The sequence below is a fragment of the Neophocaena asiaeorientalis genome, unplaced genomic scaffold (assembly GCF_003031525.2).
Source record: "Neophocaena asiaeorientalis asiaeorientalis breed wild unplaced genomic scaffold, Neophocaena_asiaeorientalis_V1.1 scaffold72, whole genome shotgun sequence".
Lineage (NCBI taxonomy): Eukaryota > Metazoa > Chordata > Mammalia > Artiodactyla > Phocoenidae > Neophocaena > Neophocaena asiaeorientalis.
The window spans coordinates 8,122,082-8,150,079 of NW_020185336.1; the positions used below are offsets into that span (position 1 = coordinate 8,122,082).

The window sequence follows — 27,998 nt, forward strand, 5'->3', positions numbered from 1 at the left end:
CTGGGAGGAAGCTGGCTTGAGGAGCAGGAGGGCTGTCCACTGGTGGACAGGTTGGAGAGCTATCTAGGAGAATCAACTCACAGGACTTGGCAATTGTTTGGATGTGGGAATGAGGAAGGCAGATTTGTCAAAGAGGTGTCCCAGGTTGCTGGCAGGTGCGTGCGCATACACACACCCTTCCACAGGAGCTGAGGGGAGGACTGACTGCAATTATTTCTTTCTTCTCTCTCTCATAACCTCTCCTCTTCTCTCAATAAAAAGGAAAATAAGATTTTCCAGGAACAGGTAAATAAAAGTTCATATTGAAGGCTTACGGAGAACAGTCTGAAGTAGTTTCCACCTGGTCTAAAAATGTATATGAAACACAGTGAAAACCACACTAATGACCTCAGTGTTATTCTACCTTACTTTTAGTTCTGATGCTGGTATTTGATGGTGAATTACGGGGATACTTTAAAAATTGCACTCCAAGCATATCTATTGCCAAAAACGTTCCCAAACTGATGCTCCTCTCAGGAGATTGTTTATTGTCTTTGATTACAAAGAGAAAAAAGAGGTCTCTCTCATGGTTGGAATTAAATTTTATTTGAGCCACAACAATATAAATATATGTACACAATGTTACATGCTATTCAAGATTGTAAGCTCTCCTCCACCCTTCCGCCATCCATGCTTCCCAACTCTTAAGTGTATCAGCCTTAGAAGAACCCCCCAGGAGGCGTCAACTCATACAGAGCAAGGTGTATTCCCTAAGTGACACCATGCCTGCCAGAGGGTCAAACTGAATAGGGGTACAGGTTGGGTGCAGGAAAGACCTGCTTCAAAGTCACACGAAAGGATGACTTTAACATCTTAAACGCAGGTCTGAATTCACTTGTTATTAATTCCTCAGCCTATGAAGTTAATATTGAAATGAAATTTTAAAAATACAGCCTTGGGCTTCCCTGGTGGCGCAGTGGTTGAGAGTCCGCCTGCTGATGCAGGGGACACGGGTTCGTGCCCGGGTCCGGGAAGATCCCACATGCCGCGGAGCGGCTGGGCCCGTGAGCCATGGCCGCTGAGCCTGCGCATCTGGAGCCTGTGCTCCGCAACGGGAGAGGCCACAACAGTGAGAGGCCCGCAAACCGCAAAAAAAAAAAAAAAAAAAAAAAAAAAAAAAAGAAAAGTACAGCCTCTTCAAAATGCATTTTCTTAAAAGAAAAAAAAATTGCTAGAAGGTGATTTAATCACTTGTGATTTCTGAAGAAAAATGAAGATCTTTCTTTGCATTTCCAAGGGTTTTCATTTGAAAATCAATGTGTGATCTAGAGTTGTTACTTTTTGTGATAAAATCACAAACATGGGCAAACCTAAGCCTCCAACCCTATTATGTGGTGCACTGAAATCCTGCAGGGGAAAAAAAAGAAGTATGGTCACATTTCCCTAAGCGTAGCTTTTTCATGTAGACCTACATTACACTGACACTTTTTTTCTGTAAATATTTTGAATATGCATGATCAATTTCTGTCACTTGTCCAACATCTAAAAGTGCCTGACAACGTTCTAACATGAATTTCTGGATTAGTTTCAGAAACAGAGTGACGGGTAACTGTATCCACAAGTGGTTGATCTATTTTGATGTGAACCTAATTAATGCTGCATATGAAACTCCAAATGTCACAGTACAGGAGTTTTACAGTTTTAATTATTAGACTGACTTAGCTAACTCATTCTAAAATGAAATTTGAATTTAATTTAATGTAAGTTATTAAACTTTTACAATAAATTCTTTTTTTAAGAGAAAGCGTTGTATAAAATCATTCAATTATGATTTTAGCATGTGGATGAGAACTATATAAAAATGCCACAAATAATATATGACTTCAACATTATGACTGGAACTACAAACTTGCAGGGAAGGATTGGGCTGGCCAGCTATGATGTCTGGTCACGAAGTCCAAGCCGCTGTTTGATGAATCTGGAGATTAGGAGCTGAGGCCGTTTCTGGTACTCCACCAGAACATCATGGGGAGAGTTGATCTGGTCGCATTCAAGTCTGTTGAGAAGTGTCACACAGACCACAGCAGCTAGAAGAGCAAATAAGACCATTACCAAACAAATGGGTTTATCTTTTGCATAGAAACATTAACCAGACACCCCCGTGTCCCTAGCACATGTACTTTGTGTTGCTTTCCCTTTACATAAATGCAATCTACTGAACCTTCCAGACTTCCGTATGAATTATAATTCATATTTCTGTGGACTCCCACCAAACACTCCACCTAAATAAGTTAATTGAAATAATTTTCAGCACTCTCCCTTCTCCTTTCCCCTATAATTGGCTACATTAAGGCTTAGAAAAGATTTGTGTTCAAGATAAGAATAAGGAGGGATCTTTGCCATCCAAGATACACAAACCTCCAGCTTTCTATCCCATTTCCAATTCTTAGAGCAGGCTTTTCTTTTTCTTTTTCTTTTTTTTAACATCTTTATTGGAGTATAACTGCTTTACAATGGTGTGTTAGTTTCTGCTTTATAACAAAGTGAATCAGCTATACATATACATACATCCCCATATCCCCTCCCTCTGCATCTCCCTCCCATCCTCCCTATCCCACCCCTCTAGGGGGTCACAAAGCACCAAGCTGATCTCTCTGTGCTATGTGGCTGCTTCCCACTAGCTATCTATTTTACATTTGGTAGTGTATATATGTCCATGCCACTCTCTCACTTCATCCCAGCTTACCCTTCCCCCTCCCCGTGTCCTCAAGCCCATTCTCTAGTCAAGCAGATTTTTCTTACTTCAGGATATAACTAGAGAGCTAGCCATTTTTTTCCTGAGATGACATTTTACTCCTTGGTGCAGTGTTTGAGTTTGCCTACTGGAGAGGGAAGTAAATAGAGAAGAGATATGGCCACTAACCTTGGGAAATAGCAATAAAGGCGAGTACTGACTCTTTTGAAATCTGAGGAAAAAAAATGAAATGATATGCTTAAATGAAATGATATGCATAAATGATATGCTTAAGAATCAGCTCCATGAAGGAGCACATTTATTAGCATTTAGTTTCTAAAGAATGAGGACAAAATCTTGTGATAGTTACAAAAGTAGGGGGAAAGAGCAAACATCTTTCTTTTAAAAAAAATGAAATTCTCATTTTTGAAAACACACCATAAAAGCGGTGTCTTTGGTTTGTTCCAGCAAGAACAAGAGAGAGACATTGGGTCCCCTGCAAATTCTTTATCATCAGTTTCACATGAAATCTTTGATTTCAAGGAATGTGGTTATACACGTTGAAATCAGTGACAACCACTTTGAATTGATAGCAGTGTCACAGTCTCTGTGTTCATCTGCATCATTTAAAAGGATTTCAGTGGATCTGGGATTAGATGCAGCTACAGTCACAAGCTTTGAGGTCATGAAGATAAAGTTGGGTTTGAGTGTGATATTTATTTCTTTGACTTCTGCACTATCTCAGACTTCTGGATTTGAGAAGGCGAAATGGACTGTAATCATAATAGATGCTATCTTTTTTGTTTGGTTTAGCTCTTGCTATATGCTGGGTATTTATGATACCATTTAGACCTCATAGCTGTGCCATGAGCTAGCTCTTATTTTTATCCCCTTTGGACAAATGATGAAATGAGGGCTTAGGGAGGTAAAATGGCCCAGTAGGACACAGCTAGTAAATAACCAGTCAATTCCCAGCTTTATAAACTGCTGAGAAGACACTCTACCTCCCATCCCTCCTCCTCTGCACATGGCGAACCATAAGGCAGACAGATCAGTCAAACTGACCCTCCTGTTCAGTGAACTGAAAAGCAATTGAAAATATCCAACTTGAGCTGAGTCAAGTATTTTCATCACCTAGTACCCTGTTTATTCAAAACTCATTCAGTTGTAAAGCAAGTTGGCCCAACAGGTAAACAAGTAAATGGAAGAGCTAGAAACTTCCTCGGCTTTTCAAGTTAATGATCAGCAAGTCTGTGATGGCTGACATGAGCTGGTGGTAGCAGGGAAAAGATGAAAGTCCTTCTCTAATCCTTCACTTGGCAGAAGGATAAAAGGAAACACGTGCTCTGTACTTGTCAAGGAGCGGGAGCTGACTTGACTTAACGTCTTCTCCGGCTATTTCAAGGGTGAGGCCAAAGAGGGACAAGAACAGGTCGTCGCGATCTCAGTGGTGTTTTCTTGATGCTAGAGGACCCATTAACAAGCAGCCTGTAATAATCTTGTCGTCTAAAATTACTATTTCCGCAAGCAATTAAAAGGGACTAATTTACCCAAAACAGTTCGTCAAAGTTAAGCCTGACAGCTTTGCTACCATAATCCTCAGGTTGGGCAGGGAGGATGGCTCCTGCAGAGAGGCATTCAGTGACCTAGCTGTCACTAAGGAGGTTGTCAGCTAACTGACCTCAGGCTGCAATGGGATGGGAACACACCAGTGTTAACGTGAAGCTCAATGTACCTTTGGCCACACCAGGAACTCCCAGTGATTCTAACTCTTTGATTGTTTTTGGTCCCTTTGCAAATCTGATGAAAGTTGTTAACTGCAACCTCTTTTCACAAAAATACACATATGCACATACACACAAAATATTGTATATAATTTCAAGGGTTTCAGGGCTCCTGAAGCCCACCCTGAATTATTAGAAATCTATGGTCCCCCATGGATCCCTGCGATTCAGAATCACCTCTGTGATTCAGAATGGAGTTCCAGGAAGGTTTTCCCATGAATTGTAGGCAAAGGCAGCAATGTGAGGCAGAAACTCCCTGTGCACAGCAGAACCAAACAGGGCTGGGTCTCAGAAAATGGCAAAGCAGCAAAGGTTGGCTTTGGAGTGTCCAGCCTGGCCCTTAGGACTGCCCCTCTCCCACCTCTCCCCGGCCCTTTACAGAGAGCCCTTCACTTCTCAAGGTTTGAGCTTTTTAGGCAGACCCCATCTTTATTCCTCAGGTGCCTGGTATATAAAACACAGAAACCTCAACAACCCAGAACCTTTGTACTTCCTCTGTCTCCTCTGAGACGTCTATCACAGGCTGTTGACTGCTAATCAAAAACCAAGTGGAGAAAATTTATATTCAAAGGATCTGATCAAAGCTAAGGAGCATAGGAACAAGTTGTTCATCTAGAATGGCATTTCTGAAAATGTGCTCCACTGGCCACTTGCGTCAAAACTAGAGCTTGTTAATAATGCAGATTTTTAGGCTTTATTACAGACATACAGAAAAAGGAGTGAGGAATAAGAAAGGGCAGTTAATCTGTACTTAAAACAAGAAACTCAGTTAAATTATTTGCACATTGATATTTGACAGCTATTGCGTTAAAGACTTTAAACTCTATCCTGAATTAAATCAAATTAAAGCAAATGTTCATACCTGCACCCTAGTACTTTAGGTTCCCAGAGAACCAAGATTTAGCATTAACTCTATCAAAAATTGTCCCATATCTTTTTTTTTTGTCCCATATCTTTTATAAAAGTATTACTAAAGACACTGTCGATGTAATATAGCTGATAATTTCACTTAAGTTTAACATTTGGATAACGTTTTTATGACAAACCTTAAATGCTTTCTTTATAAGATAATGAGAGCTGTGTAACTCAAAGTGTTTCCATTTTCAACTTGGCCTCTAGGAAACTCAGAACTAAATCTAAGTATTTAGATTTAGTATTGCCCTACCAGGTAGCTCTTTGATATTGAGAACTCCCCATCCACTCCCTTAAATACATGCCTCTTATTCTCTTTACCTTTGCTTAAATTATTTATACATTCATCTTTTATTGAAAGCTGCTGCTAATGCCTTTTAGAAAAAGGAGAAAGTATAAGTAATCTGTCGATAGATAAATATGATACTCTTTTATACCTATGGAATAGTGCCGGGAAAGGGGGTGAGGAGGCAGGAGATAACAGGGCTAGTCCATCTTCATTTTGATCTGGCTGTGTTTCCTTAGACAGGTCACTTTTTACTCTCTGGGTCTTATTTCATCCTCTGAGAAAGGAGCAGGTTGGACCTCAAAGGTCTTGCTCAGCTTCTGTGCCTCACATTATCTTGGTATGAGGACCATGCTGTCATCTCCAGGAGGTCCAGCTGCAAACTTGGGTACTTGTGCTTCTGCTGGGTGCTGGACCTCCAACCAGAGATGTGTCAGGATGGGCAGAGGATGTGCCTGCTGTGCTAGGGGCAGAGGCTCCAACAGGGAGAACCCAGGGAGCCCCACTGAGGTCACAGGTGGGAAGAGGCAGGTCACAGGTAATGCCAACACAAAAAAAGTTGAATCTGTGGCCCCAAATCATTCTCTAACATGTGAGTGTGTTCGTACAGGAAGGCAGGAGTAGGATAGAGGACAGGAGAGTAGAATTAAAATGAATCAAACAAAACTCTAGACACAGACCTTGATTTAAAATATGTAAAAACCAGCAAAGCAAGAAGAAACAGTTTTTTAAAATCCTGTCTTTATAAGCGTAATAAATGAATTACTTACCATTTATGCTTGATTTCCCAGACACACTGACTTATTTTCTTGGTAAAATAATAACTGTGCATACTACTGGATAAGTATCAATGTAATGCTTTATTTGATTCCAACACTAACCATCTTGGTATGTGGTTAGCCCTTAGGGGGTTTGCTTTCTTTCTAAAGTAGCACAGCTAACTTTTAAAATAGAAAAACCTGCAGGGTTTTTTGTTTGTTTGTTTGGTTGGTTCCTCTGAATAGAGATCTGAACCTTGTGCATCCATGGGAGGCTGCTGGGAAGACTCAGCAGGGCATAGTGCAAAGGGACCTCAAGTCAGACAGAGCTCGGTTCCAATTCCAGTCCAGCTACTTCTTATTTACTGTGAGAACTTGGGAAAGTTATTTAACCTCTCTGAGCCACAGTATCTCTCAGGAGATACTGTGAGGGTGAAGAACTGCAATGGGTTGCCTTTTGCCTTTGTGTAATAATATTTCAAAACCCCAATTTTCCTCATTTTTGAGTTAAGAAACGGTCCAGTTCCAGACTGAGTATAATCTTTAATCCTTGTTGTAATATCTTCTTTACTTTATCAGTGATCATCCTGCAGTTCCCAGAGCCCAATAGCCTTCATTTCTGGGACCAGCAGAAGGATATAAAATGGAATTAAAGTCAGATTCTGCTCCCTTTCACTGAGCTGTAATATTATGAAGACTGAATACATTCCCAAAGTTCCCAGTATCTGTCAAAAGAAATAACACTGAATTCTTCCATTACCCTTAAAGAAAATCCACTGTGAGTGCTGCCAACAACTAAAGACAAAGATTTAAGTGAAACTAATCTTGGATAAATATTATGTTTCGTATATTGTCATGCAAGCAAGCTTGTGTCAAAAGGCAGCAGGCACTGTCTTTTAAAGATGGATAAAAATTGAACGTACTTATCACAAGTTCACAGTGCAAAAGGATTAACATCTTTAATCAGAATGTTAGGGGTTTAATTAAAGTAGATTTTGCTTTAAGAGAGGGACAGATATATGCATATTATAAAACCATAGGTGAATGCATTCATACAGCATTGTACAGTGGGTTTACCTTGTTCTGAAGGTTCAGCCTTTCAAGGTAGAATAATTTTGTGACGGCCACTATTTCCCTCACCCAAGTCCTTCTTAAAGCAACAATGGATTCCCACTATTATTTTTCAGGATAATGAGATCAGGATAACAGTAGTGACTTAGGGGTGTCCGTGGCCCCATTTCAAGCAGTTTGTCCACCTATCAAATATCAGGAGATCCAAGGGCTACAGCTATAGCAGAAGTATTGTATGAAACTTACAGCAAAGGGAGGCTTAACTTTAAGGCTTTGCCTCTTCCTAGTTGGACAATTATGTGGCACTCCGAAGTCCTTTAGAAAATTCCAAGCCATAAATGTAGCTGGGTAATGAAGGAACCAGTTGAATTTGTTATAGCCGTCTTCCACGGTCAGTAGGGGTTGAGTGGTCATTCTGTTCACTCATTTGTTCATTCATTTAGTAAATACTTATTGAATGCCCATAGGGCAGATATTATTCTAAGTGCTAGAGATATAGCAAAAACAATGACAAACAAGGTCCCTGTTCTCATGCTACTTATACTGTAATGGAGAAAGATGCTAAATACATACCTCCATGCATTAATACATGTAAAATAATATGTAAGTTAATATATAAAGAAAACAGAAATGTAGTCTGGTATAGTGGTAAATGTGATGCAGAGAAATGAAGTGGAATGAGTGAATGAGTGAGTAAGTAGAATGAATGTGGGTGAGTTTAGTTTAGGTAGTCATGCAAAACTTCTCTGATGAAGTGAGACTTAAGGTGAGATCTTATATTAATCATAAAGATAAGAAGTGGTAATCCATGTGGTCCCAGGTGAATGCAGAAAGATCTGTTTTTGCACCGGTCCGAAGTCAATGACTGACTCCTCTGAGTTAGGACAGTGAGCCTCTAGAAGACTCTTGTTTAAATAAAAAGTTGTTATTTATTAGCCATCATTGCCTTACTATGAAGTCAGATTGGTTATCCAGTCATCTGGTAGTATTAAAGGGACATAAAAAGACCATTAGAGAAGGCTGTCTGGAGAGACTGGGTGGAAAGGGCCATTGCTGACAGTGGGAGAGGGATTGAGGGGGAGGGGCACTAGGCCTGGGAGCCCTGAGCTTTCGGTGCCAGATGAAACACATTTTCCAGTGTCGCTTAGCATTGGTATATAACCTCCCTAATAAGTATGTTAAAACAGCTGCTTGTGAAGTCTCTCTCAGCCCTTCCCCAAAGCAAGCTTTTCTACCTCATACAGAGCTTTTCCAAGCTTCACTGCTTTTGCGGAAGGATATAATGAAGTGGGGATGAAAGATAGGAACATGGTAGCATCATATATATGCATGGGGTTTGGGTCTGTTTCCTTGGTGGTTGATCTTCCAGGTGTTGATCTTCCCGTACCAGGAGTGCACCTTTGGAAACGGTGGTGTCTGAGGTAGATAAAGAGTCCCTGTCACCATGAAGAAATTTGGACAGAAATACTCCCAAGAACTACAGAATTACAGAGTTACAGATACAACATTTAGTGTGCATGTTGGCAGCCCAGAAAGGGTCTGCTCAATGGAAAGGCTGCAGCAGTGGCCTGGAAGAGAGCTATTGGCAGGCTGAAATCAGCTACCAAGAGCTCCAATAGCAGCAGAAAAAGGGAAGTGCAGCATGGGGCAAGCTACAGAGGACAGAGTCCAGGAAGGTACCTGCAGCTGGCAGAGAAAGCAAGGTCACAAGGATTCATGGCAAGGACAAAAAAATCCCTCATAACAGAATAATGTCGCCGAAGCTTTGGCAACACCCTCAAAAAGAGAAAGACTAGGGTCTGGGGTTCACAAGCCTAGAACTCTCTGGCTGCCTCTTAAGAAAGAACTGATGCTCATCACTAAACTTACATCAGGGCAGCAGTTCCGTGACGTGGCATTTTATGTTTGACTAAACTGGTTACCAAATTTTCCTCCATCTGCATATCAGGTGGAGCGATGATGCAAGTGACCGCTTCCTGTTTCCATAAGAAAGAAATGTGAGGAAACATTTCCTGGAGCAGAAATATCTGAATCCAGGTGTTCCTGCAGGTCATGTGCTGGTTAGGCTGCTGCTCAGGAAAGGGCAAGCTGCCCGCCGCTGGGGCTCCCACTCCCACCAACTTGTGGAGAGAAAAGCAGATGCTATTGTTTCCCTGAAAGGAGGTATTAATGATGACCTTCTAAAGAGGACAAGGATGCACTTGCATCCTTTACTCATATGTTACAAGGATTTGTGTGTACATTCATTCTGAGATGAATTAATTAATCTCTTCTTGTGACCTATAACTCCTTTCTAAAATGTTACCGCATACATTTTGTTTGTAGTTTTGTATATTAAAATTGATTGACAATAAGGACAAGTATTAGAATTAAAGTTCCACTTGTGATCAAATAAGGCATTACTCGGCTGTAATTCTTTACTTCTTTGAAGATTTCTTTGGGGCTGGGACACTAGACTCTCCAGGTGTACTGCCAGTTGCACTGACGACTCTTCCTTAGTTTCTGCTGGATCTCCCTCACCTCCCTGACTTTTTCATCTGTTTCTACACTCAGGCACTTTGTCATCTCATTTGTTACATGGCTGTAAATGCCACCTATATGCTGTCAACTTCCAATTTTACTTCCCCAGTCCAAATTTCTCACCTAAACTCCAGATTCATAAATCCACCTGCTCACTTAGCCTCCATTTGATGTCTACTACAGTACCGCCAAATCCTCACCCAATTTTTTCTATCCCAGCTGTGATAACTCCATCCTTCCAGCTGTTCAGGCCAAAAACCTGGAAATCGTTTTTCACTAGCATTTCGCTCCAAATTCCCATCAAATTGTCAACAAATCCTGTTGGATTTGCCTTCAAGATGTATCTAGCATATGACTACTTCTCACCTCCTCCACTGTTGTTGTACTGGTCTATCATCTCTCCCTAGACTACTATATCAGCCCTCTTACTTCTCTCCCTGCTTCTGCCCTTAACCCCAGTAGGATCTTCCCAGATCAGCAGCCAGTGTGCTCCTGTTCAAACGCAAGCCAGATCCCGTCACCTCTCTATTCAAAGCAATGACTTCTCATATCTCTCAGAGTGAAAGTCACAGTTCTCATAGGGACCACACAGTCCATGCTCCCTCCATCTCCTACCCGCTCCACTGCTGTCACTCCCCTCCAGTCACACTGGTCTCCCTGTTTCTCCGTCACACTCTGAATGCTCCTGCCTGGTAACCTTAGGTTTGCATTTCCTGGACTCCTTTTGCCCAGACACCCACGTGGCATTTTCCTAAATGGCACCTTCTCTGTGTACCTTTCCCTATTTTAATGTATGGTTTCCCTCCCTACCTTGGCTGTCCCTGTGCCCTTTCCTTGCCTTATTTCTCACCATCATGCTCCTCAGCATCTAACATATTACCATATTATTATAGATTGCTCTCTGTTGTTGTTTGTCTCCCCCCTAGACTCCGCAAGGGCAGAGATTCTGTCTGTGTCATCCTCTGCTCTGTCCCTACTGCTTGGGTGCTCAGGCCACTGGTTGATGCACAGAAGTCCTTCTTTCTTTAGGAAGATAATAATTGAGACAAATCTTATCAGCCAAAGATTTGATTTAAAAATCAAGCTTCTTGTATTGTGCTATGCACTCAGTAGGTACACTATAAAACACGTTTGATAGGTGACATATTTTATGGGCTCTTTTCTGAAAAAAAAAAAAATTTGAATTCTAAAAAAAGTTGCTCCAACATTTTCTTAGACATCATTGTTCATATTTGGGGACTGCTTCCCACTCAAAAATAATATTTTAGATGGTGCCATTTTGCTTTAGGTCTGAGGCTTTCATAGCCAATTTAATAAAGAATATTTAATTAACTTTTCAGGTTTACCTCTTCCATCCATAAAACTTGAATTTTTTTAAACATCTTTATTGGAGTATAATTGCTTTACAATGGTGTGTTAGTTTCTGCTTTATAACGAAGTGAATCAGTTATACATATACATATGTTCCCATATCTCTTCCCTCTTGAGTCTCCCTCCCTCCCCCCCTCCCTATCCCACCCCTCTAGGTGGTCACAAAGCACCGAGCTGATCTCCCTGTGCTATGCGGCTGCTTCCCACTAGCTATCTATTTTACGTTTGGTAGTGTATATATGTCCATGCCACTCTCTCACTTTGTCACAGCTTACCCTTCCCCCTCCCCATATCCTCAAGTCCATTCTCTAATAGGTCTGTGTCTTTATTCCCATCTTACCCCTAGGTTCTTCATGGCATTTTTTTTTCTTAGATTCCATATATATGTGTTAGCATATGGTATTTGTCTTTCTCTTTCTGACTTACTTCACTCTGTATGACAGACTCTAGGTCCATCCACCTCACTACAAATAACTCAATTTCGTTTCTTTTTATGGCCGAGTAATATCCCATTGTATATATGTGCCTTTATCCATTCGTCTTTCTTTATCCATTCGTCTGTTGATGGACACTTAGGTTGCTTCCATGTCCTGGCTATTGTAAATAGAGCTGCAATGAACATTTTGGTACATGACTCTTTTTGAATTATGGTTTTCTCAGGGTATATGCCCAGTAGTGGGATTGCTGGGTCATATAGTAGTTCTATTTGTAGTTTTTTAAGGAACCTCCATTCTGTTCTCCATAGTGGCTGTATCGATTTACATTCCCACCAGCAGTGCAAGAGTGTTCCCTTTTCTCCACACCCTCTCCAGCATTTATTGTTTGTAGATTTTTTAATCTAGAGGATGACTATGAAAATAATTTAAAATCACAAAGAATAGTTATATTGATTAGTCCTTGTGAAAATTATGTTTTACTTCAGTAGTTTTTCTTGGTGTTGGTCAGAGATAAGTGGTTCTATTGGAATAATTTCGCCAAAAATAAAAATGCATGCCACACACATATTTGGTTTCTTAATGCCACTCTCCACCCAAAGGAAGCAGAGATTCTTGGAGAAATGGCTGATCCCAGACCTGAGGCAAGGAAAGTGTAAGTGGTACCTAAGAATCCCGTTGTGCCTGAAAGCAAGAAAATTCTCAAGAGTTAAGAGAATTATGTCAGAAGGACAAAAGAGTGCACTAGAAGGGGCTCTTCCTGGCCACATTTGGGATAATTTGAGTATCAAAAAGAATAATGACAGAAACTGCTTATAACACACTGCTTTGAACAAAATCCACCAAACAATAACGACTCCCTGCCACCAAAAAGAAGAAAGAGAGAGAAGAGCGTGAGAAAGAAAGGCTCTTCTTAAAAGAATGCTAGCTAACAAACGTAGGAGGAATGATGGAATTAAAAAATCATCATTTGTATTCCATGCTAAAATCACTGGGAAAAGATGATTGGGTTACAGGATATTCGTTCACACAGTGCCAGATTATCATCCCAGAAGTTACTTGCTACTTTCAGAGAGAAAACATTAATTTTTCAGAGGAGGGAGATGGGCAGTTACCCCTTGAGCCAAGTGATCCAACTTGAAATTACTAACAGTGGAATATCTTCACATTACCTTTCCCTGATGTGGTGCAATGGAAAGTCTACATTACTATGAAGTGTTCTTACCACATAGCTGAATCTAATCAAGCCACTAGACTTTACTTCTGCTTTACAGGAAATAAAGTGAAATCCCACGATGACAAGTACAGACAAATCTAGAACATGGATGTTCTACAAGATAACTGCCTGAACTTTTCAAAAATTCCTCTGTCCTGGGGAAAAAAGAAAAGTAGGGAAACTATTCTAGATGTAAAAGTATAGAGATACAATAACTAAGCAATACAGTGTATAAAGTTAATTCAATATTAGATTAAAATAATCTTTAAAGATATTTTTAGGAAAATCAGAAAATTTAAAAATGGAATGGATGTTAAATGATGTTATGAAATGATTTTTACTTTTCTTAAATATTTTTTGTTTGGTTTGATAATTGTATTGTGGTCATTAGGAGGACATCCTTATTCTTAGGAAATGACGCTAAGTTACAAGAGTTAAGTGACATAATATTTATAATTTATATACAATGATTCAGGAGAAAAAAGCAAATAGGTGTGTTTGTGTACATGTGTGTATATATATGTATGTATATATATATACACACACATACACAGTATTTTTTCAATTTTTCTCTATTATTGATTTTTTTTCACAATAAAAAAGTTGGGAAAAGCAAAAATGCATGTAAATTAACTCTAAAAACATACTACTCCACTGATGTTTTGTCCTTTGATGGACTATTTTAGGAATATTTTATTTGTGTCATGTCTCAGTAAATTCAGTTGTAGTGGAAAACAGCTTCCACTACCAGGATGAAGAAAGCAGAACAATCTATCAAGTCTTGGCTATGTAACCCACTAGCTGGTGACCTTGGGCAACTTAACTTTTGACCCTTGAGGCTTGGTTTCCTCATTTGCATAACAAATAATGTCCTGCCCACTCACAAGATATTATGAGATAACCGTGCATTCAACCCAAAGTAATATATAGCTGGATTCCTTTTTCTTCTCCTGGAGAGTGAAAATAACTTCGTGAAAGAGGAGAATTTGACCCTTAGGCATTCATGAAAGTCTTACCTTTTAGACCACAAAGTCTACACATGGCCGCAAACACCGTAGATTCCATTTCGATATTCCTGATGCCGGCATTATATGCTCTTTTCAAGTAATCTAACCCCTTTTCTCTGGAAAAGGAGCACAGCGCTCCATCTAGTCGACCCTGGCCTGAAAGAGAATGGAGAATGTTTACCGACTTGATGTCCCACGGTGGCTGTGGCATCACTAAGAGGCTTGCTGTCAGCGTGCTCTGTGGCTGACTCTAACTCATGGGCCTGCACCCCAGGTAGGATAAATCTGGCCATCTGAATCATCCTATCAAAGGACCTGGGGCAAGGCTGTGCGCAGCTCAAGAGTCTCACACAGGAATCTCCATGGCACTGAGCTCCCCCAGCTCTGGGGCAAGTGACCATTGAATGGCCGCAGCAGCCAGCACTGTGCCCAGAGACAGCAGGACCTGGAGGGTCTCTGGAAGATCTGCCCTTTGAGGAAAGTCTCAGGTTGCACCTGCGACTGGCAGCTGGCCCAGGGACAGGTGCTGGGGAAGAAGAAAAGGCTCCAAGCCCCAGTGATGATCCTAAGCTACTTGAGGATCAGGGTGGTGGTTTGGACATTGCAGCTCCATCTGTGCATCATGACCATGGTAACCATACACAGATGGTCGATTTGTCCGCCTTTTCCCTGCCACACACCTCAGGCTGCACGCCATTCTTTTGCGATCACATTTTCCCTTCTAGGCTGCTCTCGGTGTTTACTTAGCACTTGAATTCCATCTGTACCAACCAGTGGGGCCAGAAGGAGGTGGAGAAAAGCCTGATGCTGTTACTCCTCCTCCACCGTGGCTGCGCTGGGAACAGGCTTCACCGCATCCCACCCCCAAGGGCGTCCTCTTGAAGTAGGGAGGCCAGTAGACTCTGTCACCATCTATATTGCAAAATCCTCTTTTTTATTTTTTATTTTTTTGCGGTATGCGGGCCTCTCACTGTTGTGGCCTCTCCCGTTACGGAGCACAGGCCCCGGACGCGCAGGCTCAGCGGCCATGGCTCACGGGCCCAGCCACTCCGCGGCATGTGGGATCTTCCCGGACCGGGGCACGAACCCGTGCCCCCTGCAGTGGCGGGCGGACTCTCAACCACTGCGTGACAAGGGAAGCCCCTCTTTTTTCCCTTTCCTGTATCTTTCATGCTATTTCCATCCTTGCTGTCTGCTTCTGCTTGTGCCCTCCTTCTTAGGGCTGCCTGCCAACATCTCTAATGCAGTGCTATTTTAGCCGATTCAAACTCAGATGTCCCACAAGTTAAGCAGGTAATGTCAACGAGGTCTGCCTGTTGGAAGGGAGCAGCCTCACCTCACCTTCAGTGAATGTAGCCCCAGATGTGGGCCGAGGCTTGCCAGGGCTGCCATGAATAAATTATTTTATATTTTTAATGTTATGTTATTTCAAGAAGCCAAAAATCTGGATTTTCATATGAAATCTCCAGAAATTATAAATGTTGGCAAAATAATTCATATTCTAAAAAATACTGTGCAGCCCAAAGAAAACATTGACTCCAGTGGGTACCATTTGCAAGTTCTGGCTTAAACCCGTCAGTGACCCTCCCCAAGAAGGGGCCAGTGGCCTGAGACAAAGTCTCAACCCTATCACACCCAAAGTGGCCCCTATTTTATAACACATATGTGGTGACAACACCTTTACTAACCTGAAGTAATGTTTATAGATAATATATCTCCATATATAACTGTTTAGAATTCAATATAATAGTCTAGGTTTGATCCAAAGGGAAAAGAAAAGAAAAATAATTTAAAATGGGGTAATATGTAGTTTGATGAACATACTCAAATGTAGCTACACTGTAAGATTTCTAGAATGCTCTCCAAGGAATGGTACCAACCCTGGTTAGATTCTTTCTTGTGGAATGAGCAAGGTCTGTCCTGGAGGGCGTTTTCTCCTGGCTCCTCCCCGCTTGTGGCAAGAGCTGCTACTTGGGAGTCACCATCAATTTTGTTCCTAAACTTGATTTGGGGGCATTTTACTCATGGCCAAGAGAAAAAAGAACTGCTGTGAGACTACCCCATCCCTTTGGGATTTCCTCCCCCAAATATCTCTTCCCATTTCCTGGTTCCCACTCTTTCCTGGGTACCAGATCCCTTCCAAGGTACAGGTGACTGAACCTCAAAATGGAAGAAGCATAGAAGCATATCCCCCTTTTCCGATTTAAATTAAAGGCATCAACAGAGATAAGATTTTGCTAACATCACAAATTGCATTTGAGTATCCAATTTGTTCTAGGAGGATTAAACCTACTCTGAAAATAAATTCATTATGTGTGTGTCTCCACCGCTTATTATGTCCTTACGTTCCTATGCTTTAGTAAGTTGAAAAGGCTGTTTCAGTTCCTTTTTTAATCCCCAGCTATGAATTTCTAAAGTGAAGTTTTTAATATAAATTGTGGGTTTGAATAACAAAGTATTGCTGGCAATTTTCTGCTGCTTTCACAGTTTATAAATTCTTCTCACCTTCATAAAAATCATAGGTACACATCGTATGTCCAATGAGGGTTGGGAAGTCAGGAATTTCTTTGCTACAGTTGAATAGTTCCTCAGCCAGTTCTTTGTCAAGTTCAGTACTTCTGGTGACAACATTGTCCAAGATTACCTGTTCAAACCGGGGCTTAAAAAAGGAGTCTACGGCTCTATCTGTTATTACAACGGACCCTGGTGCAATCCCTGCAGTGTGGGAATAAATAGGTGGTTACAGAAGAATGTCACTTAGGTTTACTTTTGACACATAGTATGTAATCTCTTCTGCCAACATTAATTAATGCTAGTTGCTAATGATTCTCCCCATTTTCATCTTTAAAATTATTTTCTTTTCCAAATGCAATTAAATAATAACATTCTGAACAGGCATTTACATTTGCTTTCTTTCCAGATTCACATTTACAATGTGATTGGGTTTAAATTTCAAGACAAACATGACTCTTGGACATGCAAATTAGTACTGGCCTTCAGGTTCAAATCTGAATAAAGTAGGTCAGGAATAAACTAAATGAGCCTGCCAGAAAGTAGTTTTCATAAAATGATGTGACTACTTGATATTTAATCTTCTCTGCAAATCCTTGATTACTATAATTTCTTTGTATCTCTGTCCTCTCTTCCTTTTGATTCTCATTACACCCATTCCCTCCTCCCCTCTCCCATCCCATGTAAATTAGGCCTCTTGGCTGACCTTCCATTGCTACAAAGTCTGGCTTGCTCCTGGGACTCAGGAACTCAAGTCTCAGGGACTTGAGAAACGATTTTCTGCCAACTGTTATTCCCCTGGCCTGGTGTGTTCCCTCATCCTCCCACACACACTTTCATCAGACCAACTTCAACTCATTCTTCTGGTGTCAGCTTAAGTCACTTCCTTCAAAAGATCTGAATCCACAGAGGGGGGAAAAATTAAAAGGCAACACAGATACATTACATTCAATTTTCCCAGGTCCACCTTTTGACCTAGTTTTTGACCCGTTCTGATTCCTGTTTAGAGCCTGGATGAGGGGATATATATTGATAGGGCCCTAGACTCTCTCTCTGTCCTAATATTCATCATATTTTTTGTAATTACTCATTTGTTTGTCTATTGCCCTGATCAAACATAGGCTCTATGAAGGCAAGAGCAGTGTCTGTCCACTGTTGTCTCCCCAGTAGCATTGTGCCTATCACATTATAGGTATTCAATAAAAATTTGTTGAATGAGCGAATGTTTCCATAGGGATGCCATAGACAGAGATCTGCAAACTACAATCCATGGGCCAGATCCAGCCCATCTTTGTAAATAGAGCTTTATTGGAACACAGCCACATTCACTCATTTGCATATTTTCTATGATTGCTTCCACACTCTAATGGCAGAGTTACAAAGTTGCAACAGAAACCATATGGCCTACAAAGCCTAAAATATTTACTGTCTGACCTTGTATAGAAAAAATTTACCAACCCCTACCATAGCACATAGCCATATCCTTCTGGGTTCTTAATAAATTCAAATGTGGATCAACATGGGGTTAATTTAGAAGATCCAGCTAGAGCCCCAAGGTAGGCTCTGATGATAGAGCCTCGGTGAGTCAGATACTTTTTAAAGAAATCAAACAAGGATCTTCTTGAATTATTCACAGTGTCCTAAAAACAGGAAAGTGACTGAGAAGGAAGTTGAAAATATGGAAATCAAAAGTGAAGTTATTCACATGACATCCTAATATTTAGATGTATTAGAGCATTTATATCCCAGTTAAAGTCTCTTAAAGGCCAAGACACTGTTTATTTGAGTACCTCATCATCATGAAGTTTTGTTGGCTCATCTAAAGAGTGGTAACATCAGCAAAAAAAACAAAAACAAAAACCCAACAAGCTACACCTCCTTCATCTCCAAATCAAAGTTTTTAAGACAAAACAAACACATCTTATTGATAAGCTAAGAGTTCTTAATGAGAACAGAACTTCAAAATGATGGATAATCCACAACAGCACATTGCTTTAATTTCCCACAATGCATAGACCTTCATTGTGCTACATGGGCTATATGTATCATGTTACCATCAAACAAAAGACCTAGAATCCATGACCATGAGCTGGATGGTCAGCAGGTTGCTTTGCCCACGCTGGACACTTGTTAATATCAAGGGGCAACCACAGCAGTCAGGGTGGTACATTGCATGGGCATGGGCTATGCAGACAGATCCTTATATCCCACAACTCAAGAATTATGAGCAATCTTAATAACAGTGTTATCCATTTCATCCCCAAATGCATCATTCCCTACTGTTGCTTATTTGGGATAATATTGGATAAACAACAGTCCAGAAGGATGCCTGATCTAATAATGATTGCTAACATTCTCCTTCTCTTTCTGGAGGGACATCCACAGATGTCCTTCTTTAATCCATCTGTGAGGGCCTTGGCTGGACTTTATTCCTGTACCACAGCTGTGGAAAGGGCATGATATTTTTGAACATGTTTGTTTCTAGTGAAGCATGACTTAGCCACCTGTGTCATTCTAAGACCAAAATCTCAGCCTTTTTTTTTTTTTATAATTCCCATTCAGTCCTGTCACTCTGTCAACCAAACATTTCCAGTTACAGTGCCCCTGCCTGTATTTGCATTTGGTGACATAGTAGAATCATCCCCTCACAAGATCTGCTCCTGAAGAAGAGGTTGAAAAAGAAGAAGGTCTCCACAGAACTTTACCTCAGCCCAGGGTGGATGTATAAACAAGGCTCCTGACTAGCTTCCTGACCAGCCAAGGAAGAAGGGAGGAGAGGAGGCTCTGAGAAAACCTTAGGAAGCATCACCCAACTCTTCCCTAAAAGCCTGGCCTGATCTCTTCTGCTGTGTTGGTGAGGAAAAGACCCAGCCAAGAAAAGGGTAGTCACTGACATGAGCTAAAAGCAATATTTTCCTAAGAGCTATTGATGTCTGCTTACTTAGCTGATAAACAAGGCAAATCTTAGTGATTTATTTCTTTTACTTGAAAGCACTTATAAAATTCCTAAGCTTCAAAATCTATTCGAACCCTCAAAACTTACTCTTATCCTCAAAACATATTTCCTAGCAAGTTTCCACTCCTCCCTTTAAGAACACCTAAGTCCATCTGGGCAGTGGGATGTGGGATGTCTCACTCCAGGTTTCCATGCAGGGAAAAAGAGAAAGATTATATACACCTACATTTCCTTAAATTTTTAAATTTTTCTTTAAATTTAAATTTCTCAATTGCCTCAAGCCCAGCCCCCTGACACTTTTTAGCCCATCTGGGTTTCTTCTGGGCTCTGAGTACGTTGGTGTATTACCACACCAATAGCTTACCCTGTATGGAACAACCACTTGGATTTAATAGTATATAAATCAATCCATCTCACCTATTCCCCCTGATGTACCAATTCTGATAATGGTAACGTCACAGCACCGGGCATGGTACAGTAATTTAATGAGTTCATGTAGCATAATAGAAATGGAGGGGATGCCCATGCCATGCTGTGGAGAGAAAAGGGAAAGTCATTATACATCTTGCAGAATGATAACACACACAGGACATATTTACTTCCTTCATTACAAGTTAACAGCCCTCAGGTAGATTTACATAATCATTATGACTTTGCCATAGCTGAGGAAAACGTAAGTCAGCTCTAACCGACGCCCACATGACATGCTGATAGATGGGTCCATCTGTGATGATGAAAGAGAGACATCTCCCTGTCAGTTAAACTGAGTTCAGCCCTCATTGTCAAGAGCAGAAGGTGGGGGTGGCGTGGTGTACTGGTGTGTCAGGGCAGTGCCATTTCTCAGTTCCCCACTGGGCTCTTCACAGTGAGTTTTGAAAAAGAGCTCTTTGCAAGATTGACTTGATTTTGAGGAAATATAGATTTGGCTACCATGTATTTAGTCCTTTTCCACTATACTAAGTGAAAGAGTAAATCCATCTCATTACTCTCATGTGTCCTTGTTCATTTGTTGATAATTCTGTTGAGCTCTGAAAGGCACAAGGGTAGAGATGTGGGTTACATCTACACCTAACAATTTGGAGCATATAATGGATACACATTCAGTATATAGATCATGACTGCAACTCTGGTCTTCCTCAGCATTTGGAAGAGTAGAATCAATGTCACAGAATAAGGGTCAACACAGGTTAGAGGATTTGGCCACTCCTGGTGGTTACAATATGTTCTAGTAACACTCCAGAAAGGTCCTCCATGCTGGAATCTGTAGTAGCTGGAGCTAAGTTTAGAATGGGTGTCTATTTCATTCCTAATATAACACGAGAGAGTCAAATGTGGTCTTCAGTATTCTACTCTTGGGCACAAAGACTTTGTGTGCAGAAAAGCACCAGGGGCATCTTGGCAGTTAGGTGATGGCTGACACTAATTCTTCATTAACAAATCTAGAAAACTATTACAGCCATGACCACAATATTTTCATCTGAGTTCCCTTCTTCTCACCATCAAGAATATTAAACTATGGAAACTTTGAACCTCTGGGTTTCCCATTTTTGGTTGCCATGGAACATGTTCTGACTTCCAAATGCATTGAAAGTCTCCTAGAGGCTATCAATCAAACCGATATTAGTTGTATGTCCAAGATTCAGTAACACAATAATACTGCGGGACTTTAACACCTCACTTACACCAATCGACGTATCATCCAGACAGAAAATTAATAAGGCAACACAGATTTAAATGACACAAAGACCAGATAGATTTAATTGATATTTCTAGGACATTCCATCTGAAAACAGCAGATTACACTATCTTCTCAAGTGCACAGGTAACATTCTCCAGGATAGATCACATCTTGGGTCACAAATCAAGCCTCGGGAAATTTAAGAAAACTGAAATAATATCAAGCATCTTTTCCGACCACAACACTATGAGATTAGAAATAAATTACAGGGAAAGAAATGCAAAAAACACAAACACGTGGAAGCTAAACAATACGTTACTGAATAACCAAGAGATCACTGAAGAAATCAAAGAGGAAATCAAAAAATACCTAGAGACAAGTGACAATGAAAACACGACAGCCCAAAACCTATGGGGTGCAGTAAAAGCAGCCCTAAGAGGGAAGTTTATAGCAATACAATCCGACCTCAAGAGCCAAGAAAAATCACAAATAAATAATCTAACCTTACACCTGAAAGAACTAGAGAAAGAAAAAAATAAAACCCAAAGTTAGCATAGGGAAAGAAATCATAAAGGTCAGAGCAGAAATAAATGAAATAGAAACAAAGAAAACAATAGCAAAGATCAATAAAACTATAAGCTAGGTCTTTGAGAAGATAAAATTGATAAACCTTTAGCTAGACTCATCAAGAAAAATAGGGAGATGACTTAAATCAATAAAGTTAGCAATGAAAAAGTTAGAATGGACACCGCAGAAATACAAAGCATCATAAGATACTACTACAAGCAACTCTATGCCAATAAAATGGCATGGACAGAAACGGACAAATACTTAGAAAGGTGTAACATTCAAAGACTGAACCAGGAAGAAACAGAAAATATGAACAAACCAATCACAAGTAATCAAATTGAAACTGTGGTGAAAAATCTTCCAACAAACAAAAGTCCAGGACCAGATGACTTCACAGGTGAATTCTATCAAACATTTAGAAAAGAGCTAACACCCATCTTTCTCAAACTCTTCCAAGAAATTGCAGAAGAAGGAACACTCCCAAACTCACTCTATGAGGCCACCATCACCCTGATTCCAAAACCAGACAAAGATACTAGAAAAAAAGAAAGTTACAGACCAATATCACTGATGAATATAGATGCAAAAATCCTCAACAAAATACTAGCAAACAGAATCCAACAACACGTTAAAAGGATCATACATCATGATCAAGTGGAATTTATCCCAGGGATGCAAGGATTCTTCAATATACAAAAAATCAATCAATGTGATACACCATATTAACAAATAGAAGAATAAAAACCATATGATCATCTCAATAGATGCAGAAAAAGCTTTTGACAACATTCAACACCCATTTATGATAAAAAAAAACTCTCCAGAAAGTGGGCATAGAGGGAACCTACCTCAACATAATAAAGGTCATATATGACAAACCCACAGCAAACATCATTCTCAATGGTGAAAAACGGAAACCATTTCCTCTAAGATCAGGAAGAAGACAAGGATGTCCTCTCTTGCCACTATTATTCAACATAGTTTTGGAAGTTCTAGCCATGGCAATCAGAGAAGAAACAGAAATAACAGGAATACAAATTGGAAAAGAAAAAGTAAAACTGTCACTGCTTGCAGATGACATGATACTGTACATAGATAATCCTCAATATGCCACCAGAAAACTACTAGAGCTAATCGATGAATTTCGTAAAGTTGCAGGATACAAAATTAATGCAAGAAATTTCTTGCATTCCTATGCATTAACAACAAAAGATCAGACAGAGAAATTAAGGAAACAATCCCATTCATCATTGCAACAAAAAGAATAAAATACCTAGAAATAAACTACCGAAGTAGGTAAAAGACCTGTACTCAGAAAACCGTAAGACACTGATGGAAGAAATCAAAGATGACACAAACAGATGGAGAGAGATACCATGTTCCTGGATTGGAAGATTCAATATTGTGAAAATGACTCTACTACCCAAAGCAATCTACAGATTCAATGCAATCCCTATCAAACTACCAATGGCACTTTTTACAGAACTAGAACAAAAAGTCTTAAAATTTATATGGAGACACAAAAGACCCTGAATAGCCAAAGCAATCTTGAGGGAAAAAAATGGTGCTGGAGGAATCAGACTCCCTGACTTCAGACTATACTACAAAGCTTCAGTAATCGAGACAGTATGGTACTGGCACAAAAACAGAAATATAGATCAATGGAACAGGATAGAAAGCCCAGAGATAAACCCACACACATATGGTCAACTAATCAATGACAAAGGAGGCAAGGATATACAATGGAGAAAAGACAGTCTCTTCAATAAGTGGTGCTGGAAAAACTGGACAGCTACATGTAAAAGAATGAAATTAGAACACTCCCTAACACCATACACAAAAATAAACTCCAACTGGATTAAAGACCTAAATATAAGACCAGACACCATAAACCTCTTAGTGGAAAACATAGGAAGAACACTCTTTGACATAAACCATAGCAAGATCTTTTTTGACCCACCTCCTAGAGTAATGGAAATAAAAATAAACAAATGGGCCCTAATGAAACTTAAAAGCTTTTGCAAAGCAAAGGAAACTATAAACAAGACGAAAAGACCACCCTCAGAATGGGGGGAAATATTTGCAAATGAATCAATGGACAAAGGATTAATCTCCAAAATATATAAACAGCTCATGCAGCTCAATATTAAAAAAACAAACCCAATCCAAAAATGGGCAGAAGATCTAAAGAGACATTTCTCCAAAGAAGACATGCAGAGGGCCAAGAGGCACATGAAAATCTGCTCAACATCACTAATTATTAGTGAAATGCAAATCAAAACTACAATGAGGTATCACCTCATACCGGTCAGAATGGCCATCATCAGAAAATCTACAAACAACAATTCTGGAGAGGGTGTGGAGAAAAGGGAACCCTCTTGCACTGTTAGTGGGAATGTAAATTGATGCAGCCACTATGGAGAATAGCATGGAGGTTCCTTAAAAAACTAAAAATAGAATTACCATATGATCCAGCAATCCCACTACTGGGCATATACCCAGAGAAAACCATAATTCAAAAACAGTCATGTACCAATACGTTCATTGCAGCACTATTTACTATAGCCAGGTCATAGAAGCAACCTAAATGCCCATTGACAGATGAATGGATAAAGATGTGGTACATATATACAATGGGATATTAGCCATTAAAAGGAATGAAATTGGGTCATTTGTAGAGACGTGGATGGATCTAGAGACTGTCATACAGAGTGAACTATGTCAGAAAGAGAAAAACAACTATTGTATATTAATGCATTTATGTGGAATCTAGAAAAATGGTACAGATGAACCGGTTTGCAAGGCAGAAATAGAGACACAGATGTAGAGAACAAACGTATGGACACCAAGGGGGGAAAGCGGCCGGGGGTGGAGGTGGTGGTGGGATGAATTGGGAGATTGGGATTGACATATATACACTAATATGCATAAAATAGATAACTAATAAGAGCCTGCTGTTTAAAAAAATAAAATTCAAAAAAAAAAATAAAAGGAGGCAAGGATATACAATGGAGAAAAGACAGTCTCTTCAATAAGTGGTGCTGGAAAAACTGGACAGCTACATGTAAAAGAATGAAATTAGAACACTCCCTAACACCATACACAAAAATAAACTCCAACTGGATTAAAGACCTAAATATAAGACCAGACACCATAAACCTCTTAGTGGAAAACATAGGAAGAACACTCTTTGACATAAACCATAGCAAGATCTTTTTTGACCCACCTCCTAGAGTAATGGAAATAAAAATAAACAAATGGGCCCTAATGAAACTTAAAAGCTTTTGCAAAGCAAAGGAAACTATAAACAAGACGAAAAGACCACCCTCAGAATGGGGGGAAATATTTGCAAATGAATCAATGGACAAAGGATTAATCTCCAAAATATATAAACAGCTCATGCAGCTCAATATTAAAAAAACAAACCCAATCCAAAAATGGGCAGAAGATCTAAAGAGACATTTCTCCAAAGAAGACATGCAGAGGGCCAAGAGGCACATGAAAATCTGCTCAACATCACTAATTATTAGTGAAATGCAAATCAAAACTACAATGAGGTATCACCTCATACCGGTCAGAATGGCCATCATCAGAAAATCTACAAACAACAAATTCTGGAGAGGGTGTGGAGAAAAGGGAACCCTCTTGCACTGTTAGTGGGAATGTAAATTGATGCAGCCACTATGGAGAATAGCATGGAGGTTCCTTAAAAAACTAAAAATAGAATTACCATATGATCCAGCAATCCCACTACTGGGCATATACCCAGAGAAAACCATAATTCAAAAACAGTCATGTACCAATACGTTCATTGCAGCACTATTTACTATAGCCAGGTCATAGAAGCAACCTAAATGCCCATTGACAGATGAATGGATAAAGATGTGGTACATATATACAATGGGATATTAGCCATTAAAAGGAATGAAATTGGGTCATTTGTAGAGACGTGGATGGATCTAGAGACTGTCATACAGAGTGAACTATGTCAGAAAGAGAAAAACAACTATTGTATATTAATGCATTTATGTGGAATCTAGAAAAATGGTACAGATGAACCGGTTTGCAAGGCAGAAATAGAGACACAGATGTAGAGAACAAACGTATGGACACCAAGGGGGGAAAGCGGCCGGGGGTGGAGGTGGTGGTGGGATGAATTGGGAGATTGGGATTGACATATATACACTAATATGCATAAAATAGATAACTAATAAGAGCCTGCTGTTTAAAAAAATAAAATTCAAAAAAAAAAATGAACAATGCTAAAGGAAAAAAAATAAGTAAAAATGATAAACCCCCCAATAAAGACAGCAATTAATCAGTTAAATAAAAGCAACTACAATATCAACAAAGAGAAACAAATAAAACTTATATTCTATCATCCATTGACAAAATAATACCAAAACATTAGAAAAAATGATCTGAATTGATACATGAAATACACACAAAACAGCTGTTATAGCAGACTATTTGAAGAATAGAGAAAATTTGAAGGAAACTCTAGAGAGTTACATACATACATACACACATACATGCATACAAGTATAGATGATAGATGGAAGGAAAAAGAAGGAAAAAGAATGAAAGAAAAGAAAGAAAGAAAGAAAAAGGAAGGAAGAGAAAGAGAGAAAGAAAGAAAGAAATCAGATAGATGGGTAGATACATACACAAAAGATGGAAACATGTATATCAGTAATTCTGAATATGGCTACAGTTCCTTATTTGCATTTTTCTGTATTTTTAAAGTTGATCAAAATTAAAAACATTACTTAATCAAAAAAAATGTATGTCCAAGATTAACAAGACTGGACTCTACCACTAATGAGTAAACTCTCTAAATCTCATTTCCTCAATTGTATATTAAGAAAATGAACCATTATTTAATCTATTAGGTTCCTCCTAAATCAGATATTTGATAGGTTTATGATTATCACTTAATATGTGGCATGGTGATAAAATGACAAATGGGCTTGTATGTTTCTGCTAGACTCTCTCTCTCTTTCTCTCTTTCTCTGTCTCTCTCTCTCTCTCACACACACACACACACACACCCCTCAGCAGCTGCTGGAGAGGAAGAATTTTCAAAGAAGTGGTCTCAACTGGAAATCCTCTTTCTGCCTAGTGAGGCTCATTTCTAATTGTCTGACCCCTCTGGACATGATGCATATTTCAGTTCTTTTTCCCTGATGGACAGCAGGATCAGTCTACTGCCGTTTTTATATCTTACTCTGAAGTTTTACTACTTGTTTATGATAGTTTCACATTTTTATAAATTTTACTTTTCTGTCCTTACCCATTTATTGTGCAAAAAAAAGGACAAAGAGTTGTAGTCTAAAAGTCAAGCAAAAGTTAGCAAGACAAAATGTGCCAAGATCTGGGGATACTCAGTTTCTTTCTAATGTAGCTTTCTGTAATTGTTGAATGAACAAATGAACAAATGGATTCTCCCATGTGAGCCCAAAGCAGGTTTCATGTATTTTGTCCCAGAGGGGAGACCAACTTGGCTGTCCCACCGGTGTTGCATAATTTTCCCTTCTTCAGTCTAGGCTTCCAGCCATGATCATCCATCTTTCCATCTCCACGTACTATAGAGCAATTGATAGATAGTTATTCCCCGGTGCGGGAGTCACATATAATCCAGCTCCTTAGAATTATCACATCTCTGCAGTGGATTCTTCCCTTGTCACCTGGCATGCTTAGCTGTGCCCCTTATGAGGGCTGCAGTGTACAGATATGTACAGACTCATAGCTATTATTTCAGAATACAGCCCTGTGGCAGAGAGACCCACTTGGAAGGCAAGCTGGGTGCACACGCATGTACATTCCGCTAAGTGTATGCTATCCTGAGTCCAAGAGGGAAACGGTCTCTGTGTTCCCTAAAATTGCAAGTCATTCCACTTTCATATTGTCTCAGGACACTGTGTGTCCAGAGCTGTTAACATATTCTAAATACAGGAGAGCAGTTTGCAAGAGCTCCATGGAAATGTATTAGCAGCTTTTCAGTGAGCTTATTACAGTGTTAAATGGCACAACTTGGGTAATCCTGAAAATTGGCCCCTGTGTACTAAAAGCCCAACATTCCCAAAGCTGGATAAAGGGTAGAGGAGAAAAAATTGCTGGTGGCTTATTAATCAGTTACAAACTAAAGAGAGGAAGTGTGCTTTGAGGGTTTTTTCTCCTAACTTGCATAGCTAAGTGGTAACTAATAAAG

The 27,998-nt window shown here is 39.8% G+C and overlaps 1 protein-coding gene across 3 annotated transcripts in view; it reads right to left on the bottom strand.

Moving 5' to 3' along the window:
- Window positions 1-1,154: 1,154 nt before the first annotated feature.
- Window positions 1,155-27,998, bottom strand: part of UPP2 (uridine phosphorylase 2) — a 42,104-nt gene continuing 15,260 nt past the window's right edge. The window contains exons 4-8 of one of the 3 annotated variants that reach the window (XM_024735998.1): window positions 19,957-20,071; window positions 16,578-16,787; window positions 14,082-14,228; window positions 2,903-2,945; window positions 1,933-2,066 (exon numbers count right to left, since the gene is read on the bottom strand). In XM_024735998.1, coding sequence (XP_024591766.1) covers window positions 2,030-2,066; window positions 2,903-2,945; window positions 14,082-14,228; window positions 16,578-16,787; window positions 19,957-20,071 — 552 coding nt within the window. In that variant the 3' untranslated portion in view covers window positions 1,933-2,029. The other 2 variants (XM_024735997.1, XM_024735999.1) reach the window with 2 other exon arrangements.